We start from the raw sequence: 25554 nt of genomic DNA, 5'->3' as shown, positions 1-25554 counted from the left end.
ATCTGTTAGTATACCCAAGTCTTTTTCACACTTGCTGTTGCTTAGTTCTATTCCTCCCATTCTGTAAATGTAATTTTCATTTTTCTTAGCCAGATGTAGTATCTTGCATTTCTCCCTGTTAAATCCCATTATATTAGTCGCTGTCCATTGTTAAAGCTAATCTATAACCTTCTGAATCCTTTATCTGTTTTCTCTAGTGTAAGCTATCCCTCCTAGCTTTGCATCATCTGCAAATTTGATCAGTTTACCTTCAGTTACCTTATGTAGATCATTAATAGAAATGGTGAACAACACTAGAGCCAGAACAGAGCCTTGTGGTCCCCACTTGAAATACTCTTTCAATTAGTTGTTCAACCATTTATTACCACTCTTTGAGTCTGATCATTGAGCCAGTTATGAATCCACCTAACTGTAGCCTTGTCAATCATTAAGGATAGTATGAGATACTTTATCAAATGCTTTGCTGAAGTTGAGATATACAATATCTACCGCATTTCCCCCGACCCACCCAGTCAGTGATTCCATCATAGAAGGAAATTAGATGTGTCTGGCATGACTTGTTTGGTACAAACCCATGCTGGCTCTGGTTAATTACTGTATTCTTATACAAGTACTTATCCAAGCTGGGTGTGTGTCCTATGTGATGGGACTTGCAGCAGGACAATGATCCATAACATACTTCAAGAAGCCCCCAGAAATGGCAGCAATGAGTCCGGATCTAAATCTCATTGGTCACCTGTGGTGAGACCTTACAATTGCTGTTGGTTGCCCATTTTTGGAGTTTTGTGTGAAATTTTGTCTTTTTTTCATGTTGTTCCAATATACACAAAAGAAATAAACCTGAGTATAACAAAACATGTAACTGCCATAATGTTCTGGGAGAAATACTTCAATTTCTGGAACAATTTCAAGGGTGCCAACACTTTCGTCATGACTCTATCCATCCCTCTATCCCTCTATGCCCGTCACTCACCGCAGAACGGTTCTGATGTTGTGGTGAACATGAAAATGGAGACTTGGACTTGTGGGACGTCTGGTGTGGAATCTTCCCTGTGGACGCCTGGTGTGGAATATTCCTTGTGGACGCTTGGTGTGGAATATTCCTTGTGGACGTCTGGTGTGGAATATTCCCTGTGGGTGTCTGGTGTGGAATCTTCCCTGTGGACGCCTGTTGTGGAATATTCCCTGTATACGCCTGTTGTGGAATCTTCCTTGTGGACGTCTGGTCTGGAATCTTCCCTGTGGACGGTGTCGGTGACGTTCTCCGCTCCCGGGTCGCCTGTTGTGCTGCTTACGACTTGTGAAGGAACCTGGAGACTTTTCATTCCTGCACAGAGACTGAAGCTCAGCTCTGACTTGGTCCTGGTGTCACAGCTGAGGATTTGTTACAGTTGTATGTAGCGTTCACAATCCTCTGAGCAGCCTGGACCGTGGACTCGTCACCTGCACTGACACACTGTAGCAAACTGTTCAGACAGGAGAGGAGTGTGCTGCTGTTCAGAGGATTGTCTGCCAGATACTACTGTAACAAACCCTCAGCTGTGAGAGGTTACAGGTCAAGAACAAGTTATTCCCTCTTCACTGTCAATATCGGACATATCCCCACAGACTCATCAGCGCCATCTACAGGGATTTCCTGCTGCTGCTCCTGATGGGCGTCAGCTGGAAGAAGATAATATCCGATAAAATGATCAGAATCGGAGGAAAATGAAAAAAACATCTTACTGCCAGCAGGGGGCGTCGGTGACTGTTGTGTCCCAGGGCAGGGGCACCACAAGACCCTCTGTTTCCAAAACAGGATGTCCCATGAAAGTGGAGACCCCCATGGCTGCACAGGATCTTATCATGTATCTCTGTATACAGGGAGCTCCCCCTAGTGGTGGCTGCAGACAGAATCTTATCATGTATCTCTGTATACAGGGAGCTCCCCCTAGTGGTGGCTGCAGACAGGATCTTATCATGTATCTCTGTATACAGGGAGCTCCCCCTAGTGGTGGCTGCTGACAGGATCTTATCATGTATCTGTGTATACAGGGAGCTCCCCCTAGTGGTGGCTGCTGACAGGATCTTATAATGTATCTCTGTATACAGGGAGCTCCCCCTAGTGGTGACTGCAGACAGAATCTTATCATGTATCTCTGTATACAGGGAGCTCCTCCTAGTGGTGGCTGCAGAGAGAATCTTATCATGTATATCTGTCTACAGGGAGCTCCCCCTAGTGGTGGCTGCAGACAGGATCTTATCATGTATCTCTGTATACAGGGAGCTCCCCCTAGTGGTGACTGCAGACAGAATCTTATCATGTATCTCTGTATACAGGGAGCTCCCCCTAGTGGTGGCTGCAGACAGGATCTTATCATGTATCTGTGTATACAGGGAGCTCCCCCTAGTTGTAGCTGCAGACAGGATCTTATCATGCATCTCTGTATACATGGAGCTCCCCCTAGTGGTGGCTGCAGACAGGACCTTATCATGTATCTCTGTATACAGGGAGCTCACCCTAGTGGTGGCTGCAGACAGGATCTTATCATGTATCTCTGTATACAGGGAGCTCCCCCTAGTGGTGGCTGCAGACAGGGTCTTTTCATGTATCTCTGTATACAGGGAGCTCCCCCTAGTGGTGACTGCAGACAGGGTCTTATCATGTATCTCTGTATACAGGGAGCTCCCCCTAGTGGTGACTGCAGACATGATCTTATCATGTATCTCTGTATACAGGGAGCTCCCCCTAGTGGTGGCTGCAGACAGGATCTTATCATGTATCTCTGTACACAGGGAGCTCCCCCTGGTGGTGGCTGCAGACAGGATCTTATCATGTATCTCTGTATACAGGGAGCTCCCCCTAGTGGTCACTGCAGACAGGATCTTATCATGTATCTCTGTATACAGGGAGCTCCCCCTAGTGGTCACTGCAGACAGGATCTTATCATGTATCTCTGTGTACAGGGAGCTCCCCCTAGTGGTGACTGCAGACAGAATCTTATAATGTATCTCTGTATACAGGGAGCTCCCCCTAGTGGTGACTGCAGACAGGATCTTATCATGTATCTCTGTATACAGGGAGCTCCCCCTAGTGGTGGCTGCTGACAGGATCTTATCATGTATCTGTGTATACAGGGAGCTCCCCCTAGTGGTGGCTGCTGACAGGATCTTATAATGTATCTCTGTATACAGGGAGCTCCCCCTAGTGGTGACTGCAGACAGAATCTTATCATGTATCTCTGTATACAGGGAGCTCCTCCTAGTGGTGACTGCAGACAGGATCTTATCATGTATCTGTGTATACAGGGGGCTCCCCCTAGTGGTAGCTGTAGACAGGATCTTATCATGTATCTGTGTATACAGGGAGCTCCCCCTAGTTGTAGCTGCAGACAGGATCTTATCATGCATCTCTGTATACATGGAGCTCCCCCTAGTGGTGGCTGCAGACAGGACCTTATCATGTATCTCTGTATACAGGGAGCTCACCCTAGTGGTGGCTGCAGACAGGATCTTATCATGTATCTCTGTATACAGGGAGCTCCCGCTAGTGGTGGCTGCAGACAGGGTCTTTTCATGTATCTCTGTATACAGGGAGCTCCCCCTAGTGGTGACTGCAGACAGGGTCTTATCATGTATCTCTGTATACAGGGAGCTCCCCCTAGTGGTGACTGCAGACATGATCTTATCATGTATCTCTGTATACAGGGAGCTCCCCCTAGTGGTGGCTGCAGACAGGATCTTATCATGTATCTCTGTATACAGGGAGCTCCCCCTAGTGGTGGCTGCAGACAGGGTCTTATCATGTATCTCTGTATACAGGGAGCTCCCCCTAGTGGTGACTGCAGACATGATCTTATCATGTATCTCTGTATACAGGGAGCTCCCCCCTAGTGATTACTGCAGACAGAATCTTATCATGTATCTCTGTATACAGGGAGCTCCCCCTAGTGGTCACTGCAGACAGGATCTTATCATGTATCTCTGTATACAGGGAGCTCCCCCTAGTGGTGGCTGCAGACAGGATCTTATCATGTATGTCTGTATACAGGGAGCTCCCCCTAGTGGTGACTGCAGACAGGATCTTATCATGTATCTGTGTACAGGGAGCTCCCCCTAGTGGTGGCTGCAGACAGGATCTTATCATGTATCTCTGTATACAGGGAGCTCCCCCTAGTGGTGGTTGCAGACAGGATCTTATCATGTATCTCTGTACACAGGGAGCTCCCCCTGGTGGTGGCTGCAGACAGGATCTTATCATGTATCTCTGTATACAGGGAGCTCCCCCTAGTGGTCACTGCAGACAGGATCTTATCATGTATCTCTGTATACAGGGAGCTCCCCCTAGTGGTCACTGCAGACAGGATCTTATCATGTATCTCTGTGTACAGGGAGCTCCCCCTAGTGGTGACTGCAGACAGAATCTTATAATGTATCTCTGTATACAGGGAGCTCCCCCTAGTGGTGGCTGCAGACAGGATCTTATCATGTATCTCTGTATACAGGGAGCTCCCCCTAGTGGTGACTGCAGACAGGATCTTATCATGTATCTCTGTATACAGGGAGCTCCCCCTAGTGGTGGCTGCTGACAGGATCTTATCATGTATCTGTGTATACAGGGAGCTCCCCCTAGTGGTGGCTGCTGACAGGATCTTATAATGTATCTCTGTATACAGGGAGCTCCCCCTAGTGGTGACTGCAGACAGAATCTTATCATGTATCTCTGTATACAGGGAGCTCCTCCTAGTGGTGGCTGCTGACAGGATCTTATCATGTATCTCTGTATACAGGGAGCTCCCCCTAGTGGTAGCTGTAGACAGGATCTTATCATGTATCTGTGTATACAGGGAGCTCCCCCTAGTTGTAGCTGCAGACAGGATCTTATCATGCATCTCTGTATATATGGAGCTCCCCCTAGTGGTGGCTGCAGACAGGACCTTATCATGTATCTCTGTATACAGGGAGCTCCCCCTAGTGGTGGCTGCAGACAGGATCTTAACCTGTATCTCTGTATACAGATAGCTCCCCCTAGTGGTGGCTGCAGACAGGATCTTATCATGTATCTCTGTATACAGGGAGCTCCCCCTAGTGGTGACTGCAGACAGGATCTTATCATGTATCTCTGTATACAGGGAGCTCCCCCTAGTGGTGACTGCAGACAGGATCTTATCATGTATCTCTGTATACAGGGAGCTCCCCCTAGTGGTGGCTGCAGACAGGGTCTTATCATGTATCTCTGTATACAGGGAGCTCCCCCTAGTGGTGACTGCAGACAGGGTCTTATCATGTATCTCTGTATACAGGGAGCTCCCTCTAGTGGTGACTGCAGACATGATCTTATCATGTATCTCTGTATACAGGCAGCTCCCCCTAGTGGTGACTGCAGACAGGGTCTTATTATGTATCTCTGTATACAGGGAGCTCCCCCTAGTGGTGACTGCAGACATGATCTTATCATGTATCTCTGTATACAGGGAGCTCCCCCCTAGTGATGACTGCAGACAGAATCTTATCATGTATCTCTGTATACAGGGAGCTCCCCCTAGTGGTCACTGCAGACAGGATCTTATCATGTATCTCTGTATACAGGGAGCTCCCCCTAGTGGTAGCTGTAGACAGGATCTTATCATGTATCTCTGTATACAGGGAGCTCCCCCTAGTGGTGGCTGCAGACAGGCTCTTATCATGTATCTCTGTATACAGGGAGCTCCCCTAGTGGTGACTGCAGACAGGGTCTTATCATGTATCTCTGTATACAGGGAGCTCCCCCTAGTGGTGACTGCAGACATGATCTTATCATGTATCTCTGTATACAGGGAGCTCCCCCTAGTGGTGACTGCAGACATGATCTTATCATGTATCTCTATATACAGGGAGCTCCGCCTAGTGGTGGCTGCAGACAGGATGTTATCATGTATCTCTGCATACAGGGAGCTCCCCCTAGTGGTGGCTGCAGACAGGATATTATCATGTATCTCTGTATACAGGGAGCTCCCCCTAGTGGTGGCTGCTGACAGAATCTTATCATGCATCTCTGTATACAGGGAGCTCCCCCTAGTGGTGACTGCAGACAGGATCTTATCATGTATCTCTGTATACAGGGAGCTCCCCCTAGTGGTGGCTGCAGACAGGGTCTTATCATGTATCTCTGTATACAGGGAGCTCCCCCTAGTGGTGACTGCAGACAGGGTCTTATCATGTATCTCTGTATACAGGGAGCTCCCTCTAGTGGTGACTGCAGACATGATCTTATCATGTATCTCTGTATACAGGCAGCTCCCCCTAGTGGTGACTGCAGACAGGGTCTTATTATGTATCTCTGTATACAGGGAGCTCCCCCTAGTGGTGACTGCAGACATGATCTTATCATGTATCTCTGTATACAGGGAGCTCCCCCCTAGTGATGACTGCAGACAGAATCTTATCATGTATCTCTGTATACAGGGAGCTCCCCCTAGTGGTGACTGCAGACAGGATCTTATCATGTATCTCTGTATACAGGGAGCTCCCCCTAGTGGTGACTGCAGACAGGATCTTATCATGTATCTCTGTATACAGGGAGCTCCCCCTAGTGGTGGCTGCAGACAGGATCTTATCATGTATCTCTGTATTCAGGGAGCTCCCCCTAGTGGTGGCTGCAGACAGGATCTTATCATGTATCTCTGTATACAGGGAGCTCCCCCTAGTGGTGGCTGCAGACAGGATCTTATCATGTATCTCTGTATACAGGGAGCTCCCCCTAGTGGTGGCTGCAGACAGGATCTTATCACTTATCTCTGTATACAGGGAGCTCCCCCTAGTGGTCACTGCAGACAGGATCTTATCATGTATCTCTGTATACAGGGAGCTCCCCCTAGTGGTGGCTGCAGACAGGATCTTATCATGTATCTCTGTATACAGGGAGCTCCCCCCTAGTGATGACTGCAGACAGGATCTTATCATGTATCTCTGTATGCAGGGAGCTCCCCCTAGTGTTGGCTGCAGACAGGATCTTATCATGTATCTCTGTATACAGGGAGCTCCCCCTAGTGGTAGCTGTAGACAGGATCTTATCATGTATCTCTGTATACAGGGAGCTCCCCCTAGTGGTGGCTGCAGACAGGCTCTTATCATGTATCTCTGTATACAGGGAGCTCCCCTAGTGGTGACTGCAGACAGGGTCTTATCATGTATCTCTGTATACAGGGAGCTCCCCCTAGTGGTGACTGCAGACATGATCTTATCATGTATCTCTATATACAGGGAGCTCCGCCTAGTGGTGGCTGCAGACAGGATGTTATCATGTATCTCTGCATACAGGGAGCTCCCCCTAGTGGTGGCTGCAGACAGGATATTATCATGTATCTCTGTATACAGGGAGCTCCCCCTAGTGGTGGCTGCTGACAGAATCTTATCATGTATCTCTGTATACAGGGAGCTCCCCCTAGTGTTGACTGCAGACAGGATCTTATAATGTATCTCTGTATACAGGGAGCTCCCTCTAGTGGTGACTGCAGACAGAATCTTATCATGTATCTCTGTATACAGGGAGCTCCCCCTAGTGGTGGCTGCAGACAGGATCTTATCATGTACCTCTGTATACAGGGAGCTCCCTCTAGTGGTGGCTGCAGACAGGATCTTATCATGTATCTCTGTATACAGGGAGCTCCCCCCTAGTGGTGACTGCAGACAGAATCTTATCATGTGTCTCTGTGTACACTGTGCGCTGCGAGAATTCACTGGTTTCACACTGGGGAATGTTGGGTATATATGAGTTGAGTGCGCTGGCGGGACTCATCGGTTTTGACTTGTCAACCCCCTTATTGTGAGTTGTAAGTTCTTGTGATGCAGGTGTACATAGGGCTGACCTAAAACTGCCATTGATCACTGTACTAAGCTTGGTCATGTATTAATGAACTGATGTATTCTTGAACTGATGGTGGTTCTGGTGATGTATTTATTTAAGTACCTCTTGAAATATTTTTGCGGTCTTTCATATTGGTTCAGTATGACAGTATGGCCATTGGACAAAAAATGTTGTGCGCCACTAATCTAAGTGAACTTAATCAGAGTTATCTCCCATCCTATCTTTTCAGCAGGTTCCAGGAAGTTTATTAAAGCCAGGGCCTCCATCAGGGCATTACTGTCCTTAGTGCTGTATGGGGCCCGGTGAGCTGCAGTACAGAGGGGGGCCCGGGCACCCTCGTGCAATGACGTTCTGTGTGCAGAGAACACTTCGGCTGTGGAAGCTTTCATGGAGCTACATGGCCATCTAACCTGAACAGGTGCGCAGCTCCTGCTCCCTCCATCCTCTGGACTGCAGGTTAGATGACGACATGTATGCGATGACGTCATCGCGTACACGCTGTTCTGTATGAGGACACCAGAAGCAGTGCTGCACCTGCAGGGAATTGTCAGTGAGGTGTGTATAATGTCAATGGTGATCACTGTATTGCCTGTACACTGACACTATATACAGAGCTCCTGTGTATAATGTCACTGGTGATCTCTGTATTAACTGTACACTATACACCATATACAGATCTCCTGTTTATAATGTCACTGTTGATCACTGAATTAACTGTACAGTATACACTATATACAGAGCTCTTGTTTATAATGTCACTGGTGATCACGGTATTACCTGTACACTGACACTGTATATAGAGCTCCTGTGTATAGTGTCACTGATGATCACTGTATTAACTGTACACTGACACTATATACAGAACTCCTGTGTATAATGTCACTGGTTATCACTGTATTAACTGTACACTGACACTATATACAGAGCTCCTGGGTATAATGTCACTGGTGATCACTGTATTACCCGTAAACTGACAATATATGTAAAGCGCCATGGAATAAATGGCGCTATAACAATAAATAATAATAATAATATATATAGAACTCCTGTGTATAATGTCACTGGTGATCCCTGTATTACCTGTATACTGACACTGTATACAGAGCTCCTGTGTATAATGTCACTGGTGATCACTGTATTAACTGTACACTGACACTATATACAGAGCTCCTGTGTATAATGTCACTCGTGATCACTTTATTAACTGTACACTGACACTATATACAGAGCTCTTGGGTATAATGTCACTGGTGATCACTGTATTACCTGTACACTGACACTATATACAGAGCTCTTGGGTATAATGTCACTGGTATACCCTGTATTACCTGTACATTGACACTATATACAGAGCTCCTGTGTATAATGTCACTGGTGATCACTGTATTAACTGTACACTGACACTATATACAGAGCTCCTGTGTATAATGTCACTGGTGATCCCTGTATTACCTTTACACTGACACTATATACAGAGCTCCTGTGTATAATGTCACTGGTGATCACTGTATTAACTGTACACTGACACTATATACAGAGCTCTTGGGTATAATGTCACTGGTGATCCCTGTATTACCTGTACACTAACACTATATACGGAGCTTCTGTGTATAATGTCACTGGTGATCACTGTATCAACTGTTCACTGACACTATATACAGAGCTCTTGGGTATAATGTCATTGGTGATCACTGTATTAACTGTACACTGACAATATATACAGAGCTCCTGTGTATAATGTCACTGGTGATCCCTGTATTAACTGTACAATGAGACTATATACAGAGCTCCAGGCTATAATGTCACTGGTGATCACTGTATTACCTGTACACTATATACAGAGTTCCTGTGTATAATGTCACTGGTGATCACTGTATTAACTGTACACTATACACCATATACAGATCTCCTGTTTATAATGTCACTGTTGATCACTGAATTAACTGTACAGTATACACTATATACAGAGCTCTTGTTTATAATGTCACTGGTGATCACGGTATTACCTGTACACTGACACTGTATACAGAGCTCCTGTGTATAGTGTCACTGGTGATCACTGTATTAACTGTACACTGACACTATATACAGAACTCCTGTGTATAATGTCACTGGTTATCAATGTATTAACTGTACAATGACACTATATACAGAGCTCTTGGGTATAATGTCACTGGTGATCACTGTATTAACTGTACACTGACACTATATACAGAGCTCCTGTGTATAATGTCACTGGTGATCCCTGTATTACCTGTACAATGAGACTATATACAGAGCTCCAGGCTATAATGTCACTGGTGATCACTGTATTACCTGTACACTATATGCAGAGCTCCTGTGTATAATGTCACTGGTGATCACTGTATTAACTGCACACTGACACTATATACAGAGCTCCTGTGTATTATGTCACTGGTGATCACTGTATTACCTGTACACACACTCTATACAAAACTCCTTAATAATGTCACTGTGTAATGTTATACTATTGTAATGCTGTTATGTATAGTGTATAGGATATGTGCAGTTAGTGAATTAGCCACTAGATGGGGCATTATAGTGTAAAGAGCTTCCAGCTAGGGTGTAGTATACGAAATGGTTAACATAGGAGGGGCTGCTGTGTGATAAGGTTAGGAACGTTCCCTTAGGTAGTCAGAAAGGCCTGTGCACCTGAATAGTCCACATGGGCTCTAGGCCCAGGACACTACAACAGTCACGTAACGTTTAACCATTCAGAGTCTATAGGACAGAAGTATGGTGTCAAGCAGCACGATTGCAGCAGTTCATAGCTGAAGGAAGGAAGCGGTCTGGAATAGTACAGGGCGCAGATTGTTCAGCATGTGGCAGATTATTGCCTGGGTCGATGCTCTCAGAAACGGGACGAAACGGACTAGAGATTCCCCAGAGACAGTGAGTCTGAACAGGGAGAACACTGCGGTACCGCCTAAGGCGCTATTACCCCGTAATGTACTGGAGGACGTGGAACTGAGTGCAGGGAAAGAGCAGAATGAGAACTGCATGGGACTTGCTGTTGATGTTGTTACTGACAAGAATGTGCTGTCAAGTTACATAGTTACATAGTTACATAGTTACATAGTTATTAAGGTTGAAGGAAGACTATATGTCCATCTAGTTCAACCCATAGCCTAACCTAACATGCCCTAACATGTTGATCCAGAGGAAGGCAAAAAAAACCCCATGTGGCAAAGAGTAAGCTCCACATTGGGGAAAAAAATTCCTTCCCGACTCCACATACGGCAATCAGACTAGTTCCCTGGATCAACGCCCTATCAAGGAATCTAGTGTATATACCCTGTAACATTATACTTTTCCAGAAAGGTATCCAGTCCCCTCTTAAATTTAAGTAATGAATCACTCATTACAACATTATATGGCAGAGAGTTCCATAGTCTCACTGCTCTTACAGTAAAGAATCCGCGTCTGTTATTATGCTTAAACCTTTTTTCCTCCAACCGCAGAGGATGCCCCCTTGTCCCTGTTTCAGGTCTATGATTAAAAAGATCATCAGAAAGGTCTTTGTACTGTCCCCTCATATATTTATACATTAAAATAAGATCACCCCTTAGTCTTCGCTTTTCCAAACTAAATAGCCCCAAGTGTAATAACCTATCTTGGTATTGCAGATTGTATTGGTATTGTAAGTTGTTCCAGTAAAGTTTCCCATGTTGCATCTGAACCGGACTGTGTCTCAGTTCTTGTGAAGTCAGTTGCAGAAAGGCCTCAGCACCTCAGTGGTATCCAAGATGGCGCAGCGGGAGAAGACCCAGGTATGCGGGTGAGAGAATGCTGTTTTCATGTAAGCGGAGGCCAGGGCAAAGATACACCGGAGTGTTCGGCCATGACTGCGACCCTGGCAAAGATACACCGGAGTGTTCGGCCATGACTACGGCCCTGGCAAAGATACACCGGAGTGTTCAGCCATGACTGCGGCCCTGGCAAAGATACACCGGAGTGTTCGGCCATGACTGCGACCCTGGCAAAGATACACCGGAGTGTTCGGCCATGACTGCGGCCCTGGCAAAGATACACCGGAGTGTTCAGCCATGACTACAGCCCTGGCAAAGATACACCGGAGTGTTTGGCCATGACTGCGGCCCTGGCAAAGATACACCGGAGTGTTTGGCCATGACTGCGGCCCTGGCAAAGATACACCGGAGTGTTTGGCCATGACTGCGGCCCTGGCAAAGATACACCGGAGTGTTCGGCCTTGACTGCGACCCTGGCAAAGATACACCGGAGTGTTCGGCCATGACTGCGGCCCTGGCAAAGATACACCGAAGTGTTCGGTCATGACTACAGCCCTGGCAAAGATACACCGGAGTGTTCGGCCATGACTGCGACCCTGGCAAAGAAACACCGGAGTGTTCGGCCATGACTGCGGCCCTGGCAAAGATACACCGGAGTGTTCAGCCATGACTGCGGCCCTGGCAAAGATACACCGGAGTGTTCGGCCATGACTAGAGCCCTGGCAAAGATACACCGGAGTGTTCGGCCATGACTAGAGCCCTGGCAAAGATACACCGGAGTGTTCGGCCATGACTGCGACCCTGGCAAAGATACACCGGAGTGTTCGGCCATGACTGCGGCCCTGGCAAAGATACACCGGAGTGTTCGGCCATGACTGCGGCCCTGGCAAAGATACACCGGAGTGTTCGGCCATGACTGCGGCCCTGGCAAAGATACACCGGAGTGTTCGGCCATGACTGCGGCCCTGGCAAAGATACACCGGAGTGTTTGGCCATGACTGCGGCCCTGGCAAAGATACACAGGAGTGTTTGGCCATGACTGCGGCCCTGGCAAAGATACACCGGAGTGTTCGGCCTTGACTGCGACCCTGGCAAAGATACACCGGAGTTTTCGGCCATGACTGCGACCCTGGCAAAGATACACCGAAGTGTTCGGTCATGACTACAGCCCTGGCAAAGATACACCGGAGTGTTCGGCCATGACTGCGACCCTGGCAAAGAAACACCGGAGTGTTCGGCCATGACTGCGGCCCTGGCAAAGATACACCGGAGTGTTCAGCCATGACTGCGGCCCTGGCAAAGACACACCGGAGTGTTCAGCCATGACTGCGGCCCTGGCAAAGATACACCGGAGTGTTTGGCCATGACTGCGACCCTGGCAAAGATACACCGGAGTGTTCGGCCATGACTACGGCCCTGGCAAAGATACACCGGAGTGTTCGGCTATGACTACAGCCCTGGCAAAGATACACCGGAGTGTTCGGCCATGACTGCGGCCCTGGCAAAGATACACCGGAGTGTTCGGACATGACTACGGCCCTGGCAAAGATACACCGGAGTGTTCAGCCATGACTGCGACCCTGGCAAAGATACACCGGAGTGTTTGGCCATGACTGCGGCCCTGGCAAAGATACACCGGAGTGTTCGGCCATGACTACGGCCCTGGCAAAGATACACCGGAGTGTTCGGCTATGACTACAGCCCTGGCAAAGATACACCGGAGTGTTCAGCCATGACTGCGACCCTGGCAAAGATACACCGGAGTGTTCGGCCATGACTACCGCCCTGGCAAAGATACACCGGAGTGTTCGGCCATGACTACCGCCCTGGCAAAGATACACCGGAGTGTTCGGCCATGACTACAGCCCTGGCAAAGATACACTGGAGTGTTCGGCCATGACTAGAGCCCTGGCAAAGATACACCGGAGTGTTCGGCCATGACTGCGACCCTGGCGAAGATACACCGGAGTGTTCGGCCATGACTACAGCCCTGGCAAAGATACACCGGAGTGTTCGGCCATGACTGCGACCCTGGCAAAGATACACCGGAGTGTTCGGCCATGACTACAGCCCTGGCAAAGATACACCGGAGTGTTCGGCCATGACTACGACCCTGGCAAAGATACACCGAAGTGTTCGGCCATGACTACGGCCCTGGCAATGATACACCGGAGTGTTCGGCCATGACTACAGCCCTGGCAAAGATACACCGGAGTGTTCGGCCATGACTACAGCCCTGGCTAAGATACACCGAAGTGTTCGGCCATGACTACGGCCCTGGCAAAGATACACCGGAGTGTTCAGCCATGACTACAGCCCTGGCAAAGATACACCGGAGTGTTCGGCCATGACTACAGCCCTGGCAAAGATACACCAGAGTGTTCAGCCATGACTTCAGCCCTGGCAAAGATACACCGGAGTGTTCGGCCATGACTTCAGCCCTGGCAAAGATACACCGGAGTGTTCGGCCATGACTGCGGCCCTGGCAAAGATACACCGGAGTGTTCGGCCTTGACTACAGCCCTGGCAAAGATACACCGGAGTGTTCGGCCTTGACTACAGCCCTGGCAAAGATACACCAGAGTGTTCAGCCATGACTTCAGCCCTGGCAAAGATACACCGGAGTGTTCGGCCATGACTTCAGCCCTGGCAAAGATACACCGGAGTGTTCGGCCATGACTGCGGCCCTGGCAAAGATACACCGGAGTGTTCGGCCATGACTGCGACCCTGGCAAAGATACACCGGAGTGTTCGGCCATGACTGCGACCCTGGCAAAGATACACCGGAGTGTTCGGCCATGACTGCGGCCCTGGCAAAGATACACCGGAGTGTTCGGCCATGACTTCAGCCCTGGCAAAGATACACCGGAGTGTTCGGCCATGACTTCAGCCCTGGCAAAGATACACCGGAGTGTTCGGCCATGACTGCGGCCCTGGCAAAGATACACCGGAGTGTTCGGCCATGACTGCGACCCTGGCAAAGATACACCGGAGTGTTCGGCCATGACTGCGGCCCTGGCAAAGATACACCGGAGTGTTCGGCCATGACTTCAGCCCTGGCAAAGATACACCGGAGTGTTCGGCCATGACTGCGGCCCTGGCAAAGATACACCGGAGTGTTCGGCCATGACTGCGACCCTGGCAAAGATACACCGGAGTGTTCGGCCATGACTGCGACCCTGGCAAAGATACACCGGAGTGTTCGGCCATGACTGCGACCCTGGCAAAGATACACCGGAGTGTTCGGCCATGACTGCGGCCCTGGCAAAGATACACCGGAGTGTTCGGCCATGACTACGGCCCTGGCAAAGATACACCAGAGTGTTCAGCCATGACTTCAGCCCTGGCAAAGATACACCGGAGTGTTCGGCCATGACTGCGGCCCTGGCAAAGATACACCGGAGTGTTCGGCCATGACTGCGGCCCTGGCAAAGATACACCGGAGTGTTCGGCCATGACTTCAGCCCTGGCAAAGATACACCGGAGTGTTCAGCCATGACTTCAGCCCTGGCAAAGATACACCGGAGTGTTCAGCCATGACTGCGGCCCTGGCAAAGATACACCGGAGTGTTCGGCCATGACTGCGGCCCTGGCAAAGATACACCGGAGTGTTCGGCCATGACTTCAGCCCTGGCAAAGATACACCGGAGTGTTCAGCCATGACTTCAGCCCTGGCAAAGATACACCGGAGTGTTCGGCCATGTCTGCGACCCTGGCAAAGACACACCGGAGTGTTCAGCCATGACTGCGGCCCTGGCAAAGATACACCGGAGTGTTCGGCCATGTCTGCGACCCTGGCAAAGACACACCGGAGTGTTCAGCCATGACTACGGCCCTGGCAAAGATACACCGGAGTGTTCGGCCATGACTACAGCCCTGGCAAAGATACACCGGAGTGTTCGGCCATGACTGCGGCCCTGGCAAAGATACACCGGAGTGTTCAGCCATGACTGCAGCCCTGGCAAAGATACACCGGAGTGTTCGGCCATTACTACAGCCCTGGCAAAGATACACCGGAGTGTTCAGCCATGACTGCGGCCCTGGCAAAGATACACCGGAGTGTTCGGCCATGACTGCGGCCCTGGCAAAGATACACCGGAGTGTTCGGCCATGACTACGGCCCTGGCAAAGATACACCGGAGTGTTCGGCCATGACTGGGGCCCTGGCAAAGATACACCGGAGTGTTCGGCCATGACTACGGCCCTGGCAAAGATACACCGGAGTGTTCGGCCATGACTACAGCCCTGGCAAAGATACACTGGAGTGTTCAGCCATGACTGCGGCCCTGGCAAAGATACACCGGAGTGTTCGGCCATGACTGCGGCCCTGGCAAAGATACACCGGAGTGTTCGGCCATGACTACGGCCCTGGCAAAGATACACCGGAGTGTTCGGCCATGACTACAGCCCTGGCAAAGATACACCGGAGTGTTCGGCCATGACTGCGGCCCTGGCAAAGATACACCGGAGTGTTCGGCCATGACTACGACCCTGGCAAAGATACACCGAAGTGTTCGGCCATGACTGCGGCCCTGGCAAAGATACACCGGAGTGTTCAGCCATGACTGCGGCCCTGGCAAAGATACACCGGAGTGTTCGGCCATGACTGCGGCCCTGGCAAAGATACACCGGAGTGTTCGGCCATGACTACGACCCTGGCAAAGATACACCGAAGTGTTCGGCCATGACTGCGGCCCTGGCAAAGATACACCGGAGTGTTCGGCCATGACTACGACCCTGGCAAAGATACACCGAAGTGTTCGGCCATGACTGCGGCCCTGGCAAAGATACACCGGAGTGTTCGGCCATGACTTCGGCCCTGGCAAAGATACACCGGAGTGTTCGGCCATGACTACGACCCTGGCAAAGATACACCGAAGTGTTCGGCCATGACTGCGGCCCTGGCAAAGATACACCGAAGTGTTCGGCCATGACTGCGGCCCTGGCAAAGATACACCGGAGTGTTCGGCCATGACTACGACCCTGGCAAAGATACACCGGAGTGTTCGGCCATGACTGCGACCCTGGCAAAGATACACCGGAGTGTTCGGCCATGACTACGGCCCTGGCCTCCGCTTACAGATGTACGAGTCATAACTAAACTCACTGATGGCGGATACATCGGCTCGACGGTTAACTCCTTCATTTTCTGTCACCGTCTTTCTCCATCTCATATTAATAGAACTTACAGTTTCGTAATGACGGACACCCCGGCTGATCTCGGCCGCCGTTGACAAAGTAATCGACATGCCCCACTGGGATGCGGATCCCGAAGTCTAAAAGAATGGAAAAAGGAGTAACGTTATAAGGGAACAGCAGCTTACATCATGTTTATACTCCAGTCACCTCCAGAGCTGCACTCACTGTTCTGCTGTTACATCATGTCTTATCCTCCAGTTACCTCCAGAGCTGCACTCACTATTCTGCTGTTACATCATGTCTATACTCCAGTCACCTCCAGAGCTGCACTCACTGTTCTGCTGTTACATCATGTCTATACTCCAGTCACCTCCAGAGCTGCAGTCACTATTCTGCTGTTACATCATGTCTATACTCCAATCACTTCCAGAGCTGCAGTCACTATTCTTCTGTTACATTATGTCTTATCCTGCTGTCACCTCCAGAGCAGTGGCCTCTCTAGCCGAGCTCCTGATGCCTGTGTTTCGTGTGCATCTGTGTGTTGATTACCTGTCTCCGTTTTGTGTATACAGCTCCTCCAGACTTGTGTATCTCCATGGTAACAGACTACAAGCACTTTGTGCGGTCTGATCCTGGAGTCCTGTTACACGAGAGGAGTCAGAAGTAGGATCGGACTATATGGGGTTTGATGGCTGCCTGTAACCATGGAGACTCGTCAGTCCACAGAGGAGCTGTATACACACTATTGACAAGGATGTCTTTTCTTTTTTTTTGTTCATGTATTGGAGCAATGATAAGTATGTACACCCCCCAATGTGCAGCCTGACGTGATTACAGATAATTACTGTCTGTGTCAGTGTGCACGGCCTCCACAAACATGGCGTCACTCGGGTCCAGTCTCTCCTCCGGGTGGCTGTGTGTGAACTTGTACCCCGCAGGATCCAGACCTGAGAGAAGAGGAAGAAGGTAAAAATATTTCACCACACAGATCCTGCTGGAGCCGGGCCGTCCGCACGGAGCAGCATGGCCGAGCCAAGACGACGGGCCCCGAGGGCCAGGGAGACGAATTTAACAAGAATGGTCGGTCCCAGTAACTATGGCCTAGGTCCCAGTAACTTTGGTCTAGGTCCCAGTAACTATGGCCTCGGTCCCAGTACCTGATCCCAATAACTATGGCCTCAGTCCCAGTAACTATGGCCTCGGTCCCAGTAACTATGGCCTCGGTCCCAGAAACTTTGGTCTAGGTCCCAGTAACTATAGCCTCAGTCCCAGTAACTATGGCCTCGGTCCCAGTAACTATGACCTCTGTCCCAGTAACTATGGCCTCGGTCCCAGTAACTATCGCCTCGGTCCCAGTAACTATGGCCTCAGTCCCAGTAACTTTGGCCTCGGTCCCAGTAACTATGGCCTCGGTCCCAGTAACTATGGCCTCGGTCCAGCAGCTATGGCCTCGGTTCCAGTAACTATGGCCTAGGTCCCAGTAACTATGGCCTCGGTCCCAGTAACTATGGCCTCAGTCCCAGTAACTTTGGCCTCAGTCCCAGTAACTATGGCCTAGGTCACAGTAACTATGGCCTCAGTCCCAGTAACTGTGGCCTCAGTCCCAGTAACTATGGCCTCGGTCCCAGTAACTATGACCTCTGTCCCAGTAACTATGGCCTCGGTCCCAGTAACTATGGCCTCGGTCCCAGTAACTATGGCCTCAGTCCCAGTAACTTTGGCCTCGGTCCCAGTAACTATGGCCTCGATCCCAGTAACTATGGCCTCAGTCCCAGTAACTATGGCCTCGGTCCCAGTAGCTATGGCCTAGGTCCCAGTACTATGGCCTCGGTCCCAGTAACTATGGCCTAGGTCCCAGTAACTATGGCCTCGGTCCCAGCAGCTATGACCTCGCTCCCAGTAACTTTGGCCTCAGTCCTAGTAACTTTGGCCTCAGTCCCAGTAACTATGGCCTAGGTCACAGTAACTATGGCCTCAGTCCCAGTAACTATGGCCTCGGTCCCAGTAACTATGGCCTAGGTCCCAGTAACTATGGCCTCGGTCCCAGTAACTATGGCCTCGGTCCCAGTAACTATGGCCTCGGTCCCAGTAGCTATGGCCTCGGTCCCAGTAACTATGGCCTCGGTCCCAGTAGCTATGGCCTCGGTCCCAGTAACTATGGCCTCGGTCCCAGTAGCTATGGCCTCGGTCCCAGTAACTATGGCCTCGGTCCCAGTAACTATGGCCTCGGTTCCAGTAATTATGGCCTCAGTCCCAGTAGCTATGGTCTCGGTCCCAGTAACTATGGCCTCGGTCCCAGTAACTATGGCCTCGGTCCCAGTAACTATGGCCTCGGTCTCAGTAGCTATGGCCTCGGTCCCAGTAACTATGGCCTCGGTCCCAGTAACTATGGCCTCGGTCCCAGTAGCTATGGCCTCGGTCCCAGTAGCTATGGCCTCGGTCCCAGTAGTTATGGCCTCGGTCCCAGTAGCTACAGCCTCTGTCCCAGTAGCTGTAGCTATGGCCTCGGTCCCAGTAACTATGGCCTCGGTCCCAGTAGCTATGGCCTCGGTCCCAGTAACTATGGCCTCGGTCTCAGTAGCTATGGCCTCGGTCCCAGTAACTATGGCCTCGGTCTCAGTAGCTATGGCCTCGGTTCCAGTAACTATGGCCTCAGTCCCAGTAGCTATGGTCTCGGTCCCAGTAACTATGGCCTCGGTCCCAGTAACTATGGCCTCGGTCCCAGTAACTATGGCCTCGGTCTCAGTAGCTATGGCCTCGGTCCCAGTAACTATGGCCTCGGTCCCAGTAACTATGGCCTCGGTCCCAGTAGCTATGGCCTCGGTCCCAGTAGCTATGGCCTCGGTCCCAGTAGTTATGGCCTCGGTCCCAGTAGCTACAGCCTCTGTCCCAGTAGCTGTAGCTATGGCCTCGGTCCCAGTAACTATGGCCTCTGTCCCAGTAGCTATGGCCTCGGTCCCAGTAACTATGGCCTCGGTCTCAGTAGCTATGGCCTCGGTCCCAGTAACTATGGCCTCGGTCTCAGTAGCTATGGCCTCGGTCCCAGTAACTATGGCTTCGGTCCCAGTAGCTATGGCCTCGGTCCCAGTAACTATGGCCTCGGTCCCAGTAGCTATGGCCTCGGTCCCAGTAACTATGGCCTCGGTCCCAGTAGCTATGGCCTCGGCTCCAGTAACTATGGCCTCGGTCCCAGTAACTATGGTCTCAGTCCCAGTAGCTATGGCCTCAGTCTCAGTAACTATGGCCTCGGTCCCAGTAGCTACGGCCTCTGTCCCAGTAGCTACGGCCTCGGTCCCAGTAGCTATGGCCTCAGTCCCAGTAGTTATGGCTTCGGTCCCAGTAGCTATGGCCTCGGTCCCAGTAGCTTTGGCCTCGGTCTCAGTAGCTATGGCCTCGGTCTCAGTAGCTATGGCCTCGGTTCCAGTAACTATGGCCTCGGTCCCAGTAAGTATGGCCTCGGTCTCAGTAGCTATGGCTTTGGTCCCAGTAACTATGGCCTCGGTCTCAGTAGCTATGGCTTCGGTCCCAGTAACTATGGCCTCGGTCTCAGTAGCTATGGCCTCGGTCTCAGTAACTTTGGCCTCGGTCCCAGTAACTATGGCCTCGGTCCCAGTAAGTATGGCCTCGGTCTCAGTAGCTATGGCTTCGGTCCCAGTAACTATGGCCTCGGTCTCAGTAGCTATGGCCTCAGTCCCAGTAACTATGGCCTCGGTCCCAGTAACTATGGCCTCAGTCCCAGCAGCTATGGCCTCGGTCCCAGTAACTATGGCCTCGGTCCCAGTAGCTATGGCCTCAGTCCCAGCAGCTATGGCCTCGGTTCCAGTAACTATGGCCTCAGTCCCAGCAGCTATGGCCTCGGTCCCAGTAACTATGGCCTCGGTCCCAGTAGCTATGGCCTCAGTCCCAGTAACTATGGCCTCGGTCCCAGTAACTATGGCCTCAGTCCCAGCAGCTATGGCCTCGGTCCCAGTAACTATGGCCTCGGTCTCAGTAGCTATGGCCTCGGTTCCAGTAAGTATGGCCTCGGTCTCAGTAGCTATGGCCTCGGTTCCAGTAACTATGGCCTCAGTCCCAGCAGCTATGGCCTCGGTCCCAGTAACTATGGCCTCGGTCCCAGTAGCTATGGCCTCAGTCCCAGTAACTATGGCCTCGGTCCCAGTAACTATGGCCTCAGTCCCAGTAGCTATGGCCTCGGTCCCAGTAACTATGGCCTCGGTCCCAGTAGCTATGGCCTCAGTCCCAGTAACTATGGCCTCGGTCCCAGTAACTATGGCCTCAGTCCCAGTAGCTATGGCCTCGGTCCCAGTAACTATGGCCTCGGTCTCAGTAGCTATGGCCTCAGTCCCAGTAACTATGGCCTCGGTCCCAGTAACTATGGCCTCGGTCCCAGTAACTATGGCCTCGGTCTCAGTAGCTATGGCCTCGGTCCCAGTAGCTACGGCCTCTTCTGCTTATGTTCCTACTTGCCGGTGATCCTTCCAATTCGGCCTCCATAGTAATGTCCGATGTAACCAGCAACATGAGCGCCCAGAGAGACTCCGACCAGGTGGAGCGAAGGTTCCGTAGATCCCAGCTCCTGCGGATTCAGCAATGATGGGTGAGAAGATCTGGAGAGAGACTGATGGGAGTGAGGACGGTAGCACAGCGGCAGCCAATGGACTGATCTCATTGAAGGCAGATTGTGCAATTGTCCCTAACCTTTGGCTGTCAGGACTTGCTGGGACTTGTAGTTGTAAGACACAGGGCGGAGAACACTGGTCTAGAGGTCTATCATATCTAAGGTCTAGAAATTATGAAATATTCTAGTGGCCCTGCAATAGAAAATGAGCTATCTAGATGCACAAACCGTATTTGATCTTCAGGTTACATAGGTCCAATGGCTCAGGACATGAATGATCCAGAGGACATTCATATTTTAGAAGGACGCTGGCAATCAATTTAACCATCACTGTTCTAGAACAACATTATGGATCTAGATAAACTTTAGTGAAGGGAACATTATCAGAAGACAAATACATCTACAATCTAAAAAAGATGGAAAAGTGGCCGATGTGAACATCAATGACTGTAGAATCATCAATGATCTAGTGTTCTCCAACTCCAGTTTTCAAGAGCCCCCAATGCCATCACCTGTGCAATACTAAGGAAATCCTGAAAACATGACCAGTTGCTGTCTCTTGAACACTGATGTTGGGGAACACTGGTCTAGAACAACCTCTGATGCATTCTCCAAAGTGGGAAGTCCCTAGGTCTTTAGGTGTGGCATGTCTGCCAGGTGTCCTGCAGAAGAGGCCCACTGTTCCTGGACAAAATGCTGCTGTCCTGGTGGAAATGACCATCTGTCACTGTCCCCGCAGTTGGGCAAAGCATACTGCGCGTGCGCAAGGCAAGATTGCCTTGCGCAGGCATGTACTACGGAGGACAGAGAATGAACTTCAATTCAATATTGCAGCCAGCATGCAGCCAGCGGGCAAGGAAAGGGTGAATCAAACACCCAAAAACTCCGCCCATATGACCGAAAACCGGTCTCGCCAAATTCAGGTGACAGGTTCCGTTTAAGAAGAAAAACAACAAGAGACTAGAACTCAAAGATCTACTGAAATCTAATAATTATTCTAGGACTATGTACATGATCCAGATCAACTTTGGTGAACCAGAACAATGATAAAAAATAAACATCAGTGATGATGAAAAACAACAGAAGACTAGAAGAACATCACTGCAAACAATTATTTTCTAGAAGAATATTAGAAATCAGTGATCTACTGGGTTTCCAGCATTCTAGATGAACATAATTTATCTAGATTAGGGCATAAATTATTCAAGAAAAATAATGAGATGGACAACAGTGGAATAAAAGATTAGTGGAACATCATCAGTATTCTAAAAGGACATGAAAGATCTATAAATATTTCAATAATTTGGATAAACATCAATGATCTAGAAGAACACGTGAAGACGGGAAGAACAACAATGACCTATGGAACCATCAGTATTCCAGAATAATATGAGTAATCTAGAATATAGCTGGTCTCAAAACATCTATCATCAGCTATAAGTATGGAGGAGATTCTAGAAGGACAATGGGTTACAATACCAGAAAGCAGTTGATGAGTGCCACCACCTCTCGGCTCAGTCTGGGAACATTTTCGACAGCTTGGTTATACTTCGCTGTGGCACCGCACACCCAGTCCACCGCTACAACGTTAACCTTCCCAGTAGTAAGCAGAGATTCCACCATGCTGTCAATCCAAGATGGCTTTGTGCCTAAAGCCCTAGAAGAAGAACAAGTCCACGTCAGCCTGGTTGTGAGTGTAGAGGTACATACATTATTCGAGAGGCGCTGTCTATGGGTTTTCTAACCTGAAGCCGTGAATGAGGACCTTGGTGTCCAGAGATGCATTGAAGGCTGAGTTTTTGATTCTTTGTGTCTCATTGGCTTGGATGAGCTCAGCACATTTTGGGTTCTTCGGGGTGAAGAGCAGGAACTGCGTTTGGAGATTGTTATCCCGGAAAAATCCTGATGTCTGGAATTCGGCGCATTTCATGGGAGTAATGTGTGACATTACTGCAGGAAGAGAAACCAGAATTATTACAAGGTGAACAAGACCCCTGTGCAGAGGTGGGAGCGGCCTGTGCAGAGCCTCAGTGGAGTAAGATCTGGGGCAGGAGGACCGTCACATGCACTATGGCCGTAGATAGGGATTTGGTGAATGACCAAGTTGGACTGGTAACAACTGTGTTATGATTCTGTTGTCGGGTGTCCAAGACCAGGGTCTCCTTCCCTGTCCCTAACACTAGGGGGCGCTTTAGCTTGCCCTGTTCCCCGAATAACTTCTGATGGTGAAAACACCGGGGCCACATACCTTGCCTTAGTTCCTGTATCTGCCCTCAGTCTGTACCATTCCCCCACCAAGGGAAGAGGGGAGTAGTAGAATACCATAATACAACAACCAGACTAACAAGGTAATATGAACAGGGATAAAGGAAAATACCAAACATACAAATATACTCACACAGACAACAGTGGAATGCAGCGGGCAGCGGGGAGTGGAGGATGGAGAAAAACCAAAGCAGGAGAAGAAAGGGAATTTTCACATACCCAAAACCTAGCAACAGTCACAGGTAAATCCACCAAATAATTTCTCCAATAACAACCACCAACAACAACCACAATCCGCCATCTCCAAACCATAAAACAACTAAATCTCAACTAACCCATGTCATTGTTATTTTCATCCCTGTATGACGCAGGGAAAAGAGAGAAATGAGCCAAGGAAGAGAGAACAGCAGATGTTTTAGAAAAAAAAACACAAATTACATAGTAACATAGTAACATAGTTAGTAAGGCCGAAAAAAGACATTTGTCCAGTTCAGCCTATATTCCATCATAATAAATCCCCAGATCTACGTCCTTCTACAGAACCTAATAATTGTATGATACAATATTGTTCTGCTCCAGGAAGACATCCAGGCCTCTCTTGAACCCCTCGACTGAGTTCGCCATCACCACCTCCTCAGGCAAGCAATTCCAGATTCTCACTGCCCTAACAGTAAAGAATCCTCTTCTATGTTGGTGGAAAAACCTTCTCTCCTCCAGACGCAAAGAATGCCCCCTTGTGCCCGTCAGCTTCCTTGCTATAAACAGATCCTCAGCGAGATATTTGTATTGTCCCCTTATATACTTATACATGGTTATTAGATCGCCCCTCAGTCGTCTTTTTTCTAGACTAAATAATCCTAATTTCGCTAATCTATCTGGGTATTGTAGTTCTCCCATCCCCTTTATTAATTTTGTTGCCCTCCTTTGTACTCTCTCTAGTTCCATTATATCCTTCATGAGCACCGGTGCCCAAAACTGGACACAGTACTCCATGTGCGGTCTAACTAGGGATTTGTACAGAGGCAGTATAATGCTCTCATCATGTGTATCCAGACCTCTTTTAATGCACCCCATGATCCTGTTTGCCTTGGCAGCTGCTGCCTGGCACTGGCTGCTCCAGGTAAGTTTATCATTAACTAGGATCCCCAACTCCTTCTCCCTGTCAGATTTACCCAGTGGTTTCCCATTCAGTGTGTAATGGTGATATTGATTCCTTCTTCCCATGTGTATAACCTTACATTTATCATTGTTAAACCTCATCTGCCACCTTTCAGCCCAAGTTTCCAACTTATCCAGATCCATCTGTAGCAGAATACTATCTTCTCTTGTATTAACTGCATTACATAGTTTTGTATCATCTGCAAATATCGATATTTTACTGTGTAAACCTTCTACCAGATCATTAATGAATATGTTGAAGAGAACAGGTCCCAATACTGACCCCTGCGGTACCCCACTGGTCACAGCGACCCAGTTAGAGACTATACCATTTATAACCACCCTCTGCTTTCTATCACTTAGCCAGTTACTAACCCATTTACACACATTTTCCCCCAGACCAAGCATTCTCATTTTGTGTACCAACCTCTTGTGCGGCACGGTATCAAACGCTTTGGAAAAATCGAGATATACCACGTCCAATGACTCACCGTGGTCCAGTCTATAGCTTACCTCTTCATAAAAACTGATTAGATTGGTTTGACAGGAGCGATTTCTCATAAACCCATGCTGATATGGAGTTACACAGTTATTCTCATTGAGATAATTCAGAATAACATCCCTCAGAAACCCTTCAAATATTTTATTCAATATTGAATTGTATTCAATAATTTTCTTAAAAATCAAATAACAGACTATAGACTCAGCACAAACGGCCGAGTGTCAGGAGTAGACCCCACCGATGGTGTATGAGCTACTCAGATCACATGTATATATCG

At 49.3% G+C, this 25554-nt stretch overlaps 1 protein-coding gene across 1 annotated transcript in view; it reads right to left on the bottom strand.

Annotated features, from left to right (window-relative positions):
* Window positions 1-25554, bottom strand: part of PLA1A (phospholipase A1 member A) — a 53746-nt gene that overhangs the window by 27229 nt on the left and 963 nt on the right. Inside the window, exons 2-8 of the mRNA XM_069759688.1 lie at window positions 23098-23302; window positions 22832-23009; window positions 21202-21310; window positions 17580-17681; window positions 16785-16871; window positions 1611-1662; window positions 974-1374 (exon numbers count right to left, since the gene is read on the bottom strand). Of these exons, the coding sequence (XP_069615789.1) occupies window positions 974-1374; window positions 1611-1662; window positions 16785-16871; window positions 17580-17681; window positions 21202-21310; window positions 22832-23009; window positions 23098-23302 (1134 nt within the window). The remainder of the gene's footprint in view (window positions 1-973; window positions 1375-1610; window positions 1663-16784; window positions 16872-17579; window positions 17682-21201; window positions 21311-22831; window positions 23010-23097; window positions 23303-25554) is intronic.

The sequence above is a fragment of the Ranitomeya imitator genome, chromosome 3 (assembly GCF_032444005.1).
Source record: "Ranitomeya imitator isolate aRanImi1 chromosome 3, aRanImi1.pri, whole genome shotgun sequence".
Taxonomy (NCBI): Eukaryota; Metazoa; Chordata; class Amphibia; order Anura; family Dendrobatidae; genus Ranitomeya; species Ranitomeya imitator.
Note: the sequence above shows the minus strand (reverse complement) of the source record. Positions and strands in the feature narration are given on the sequence as shown.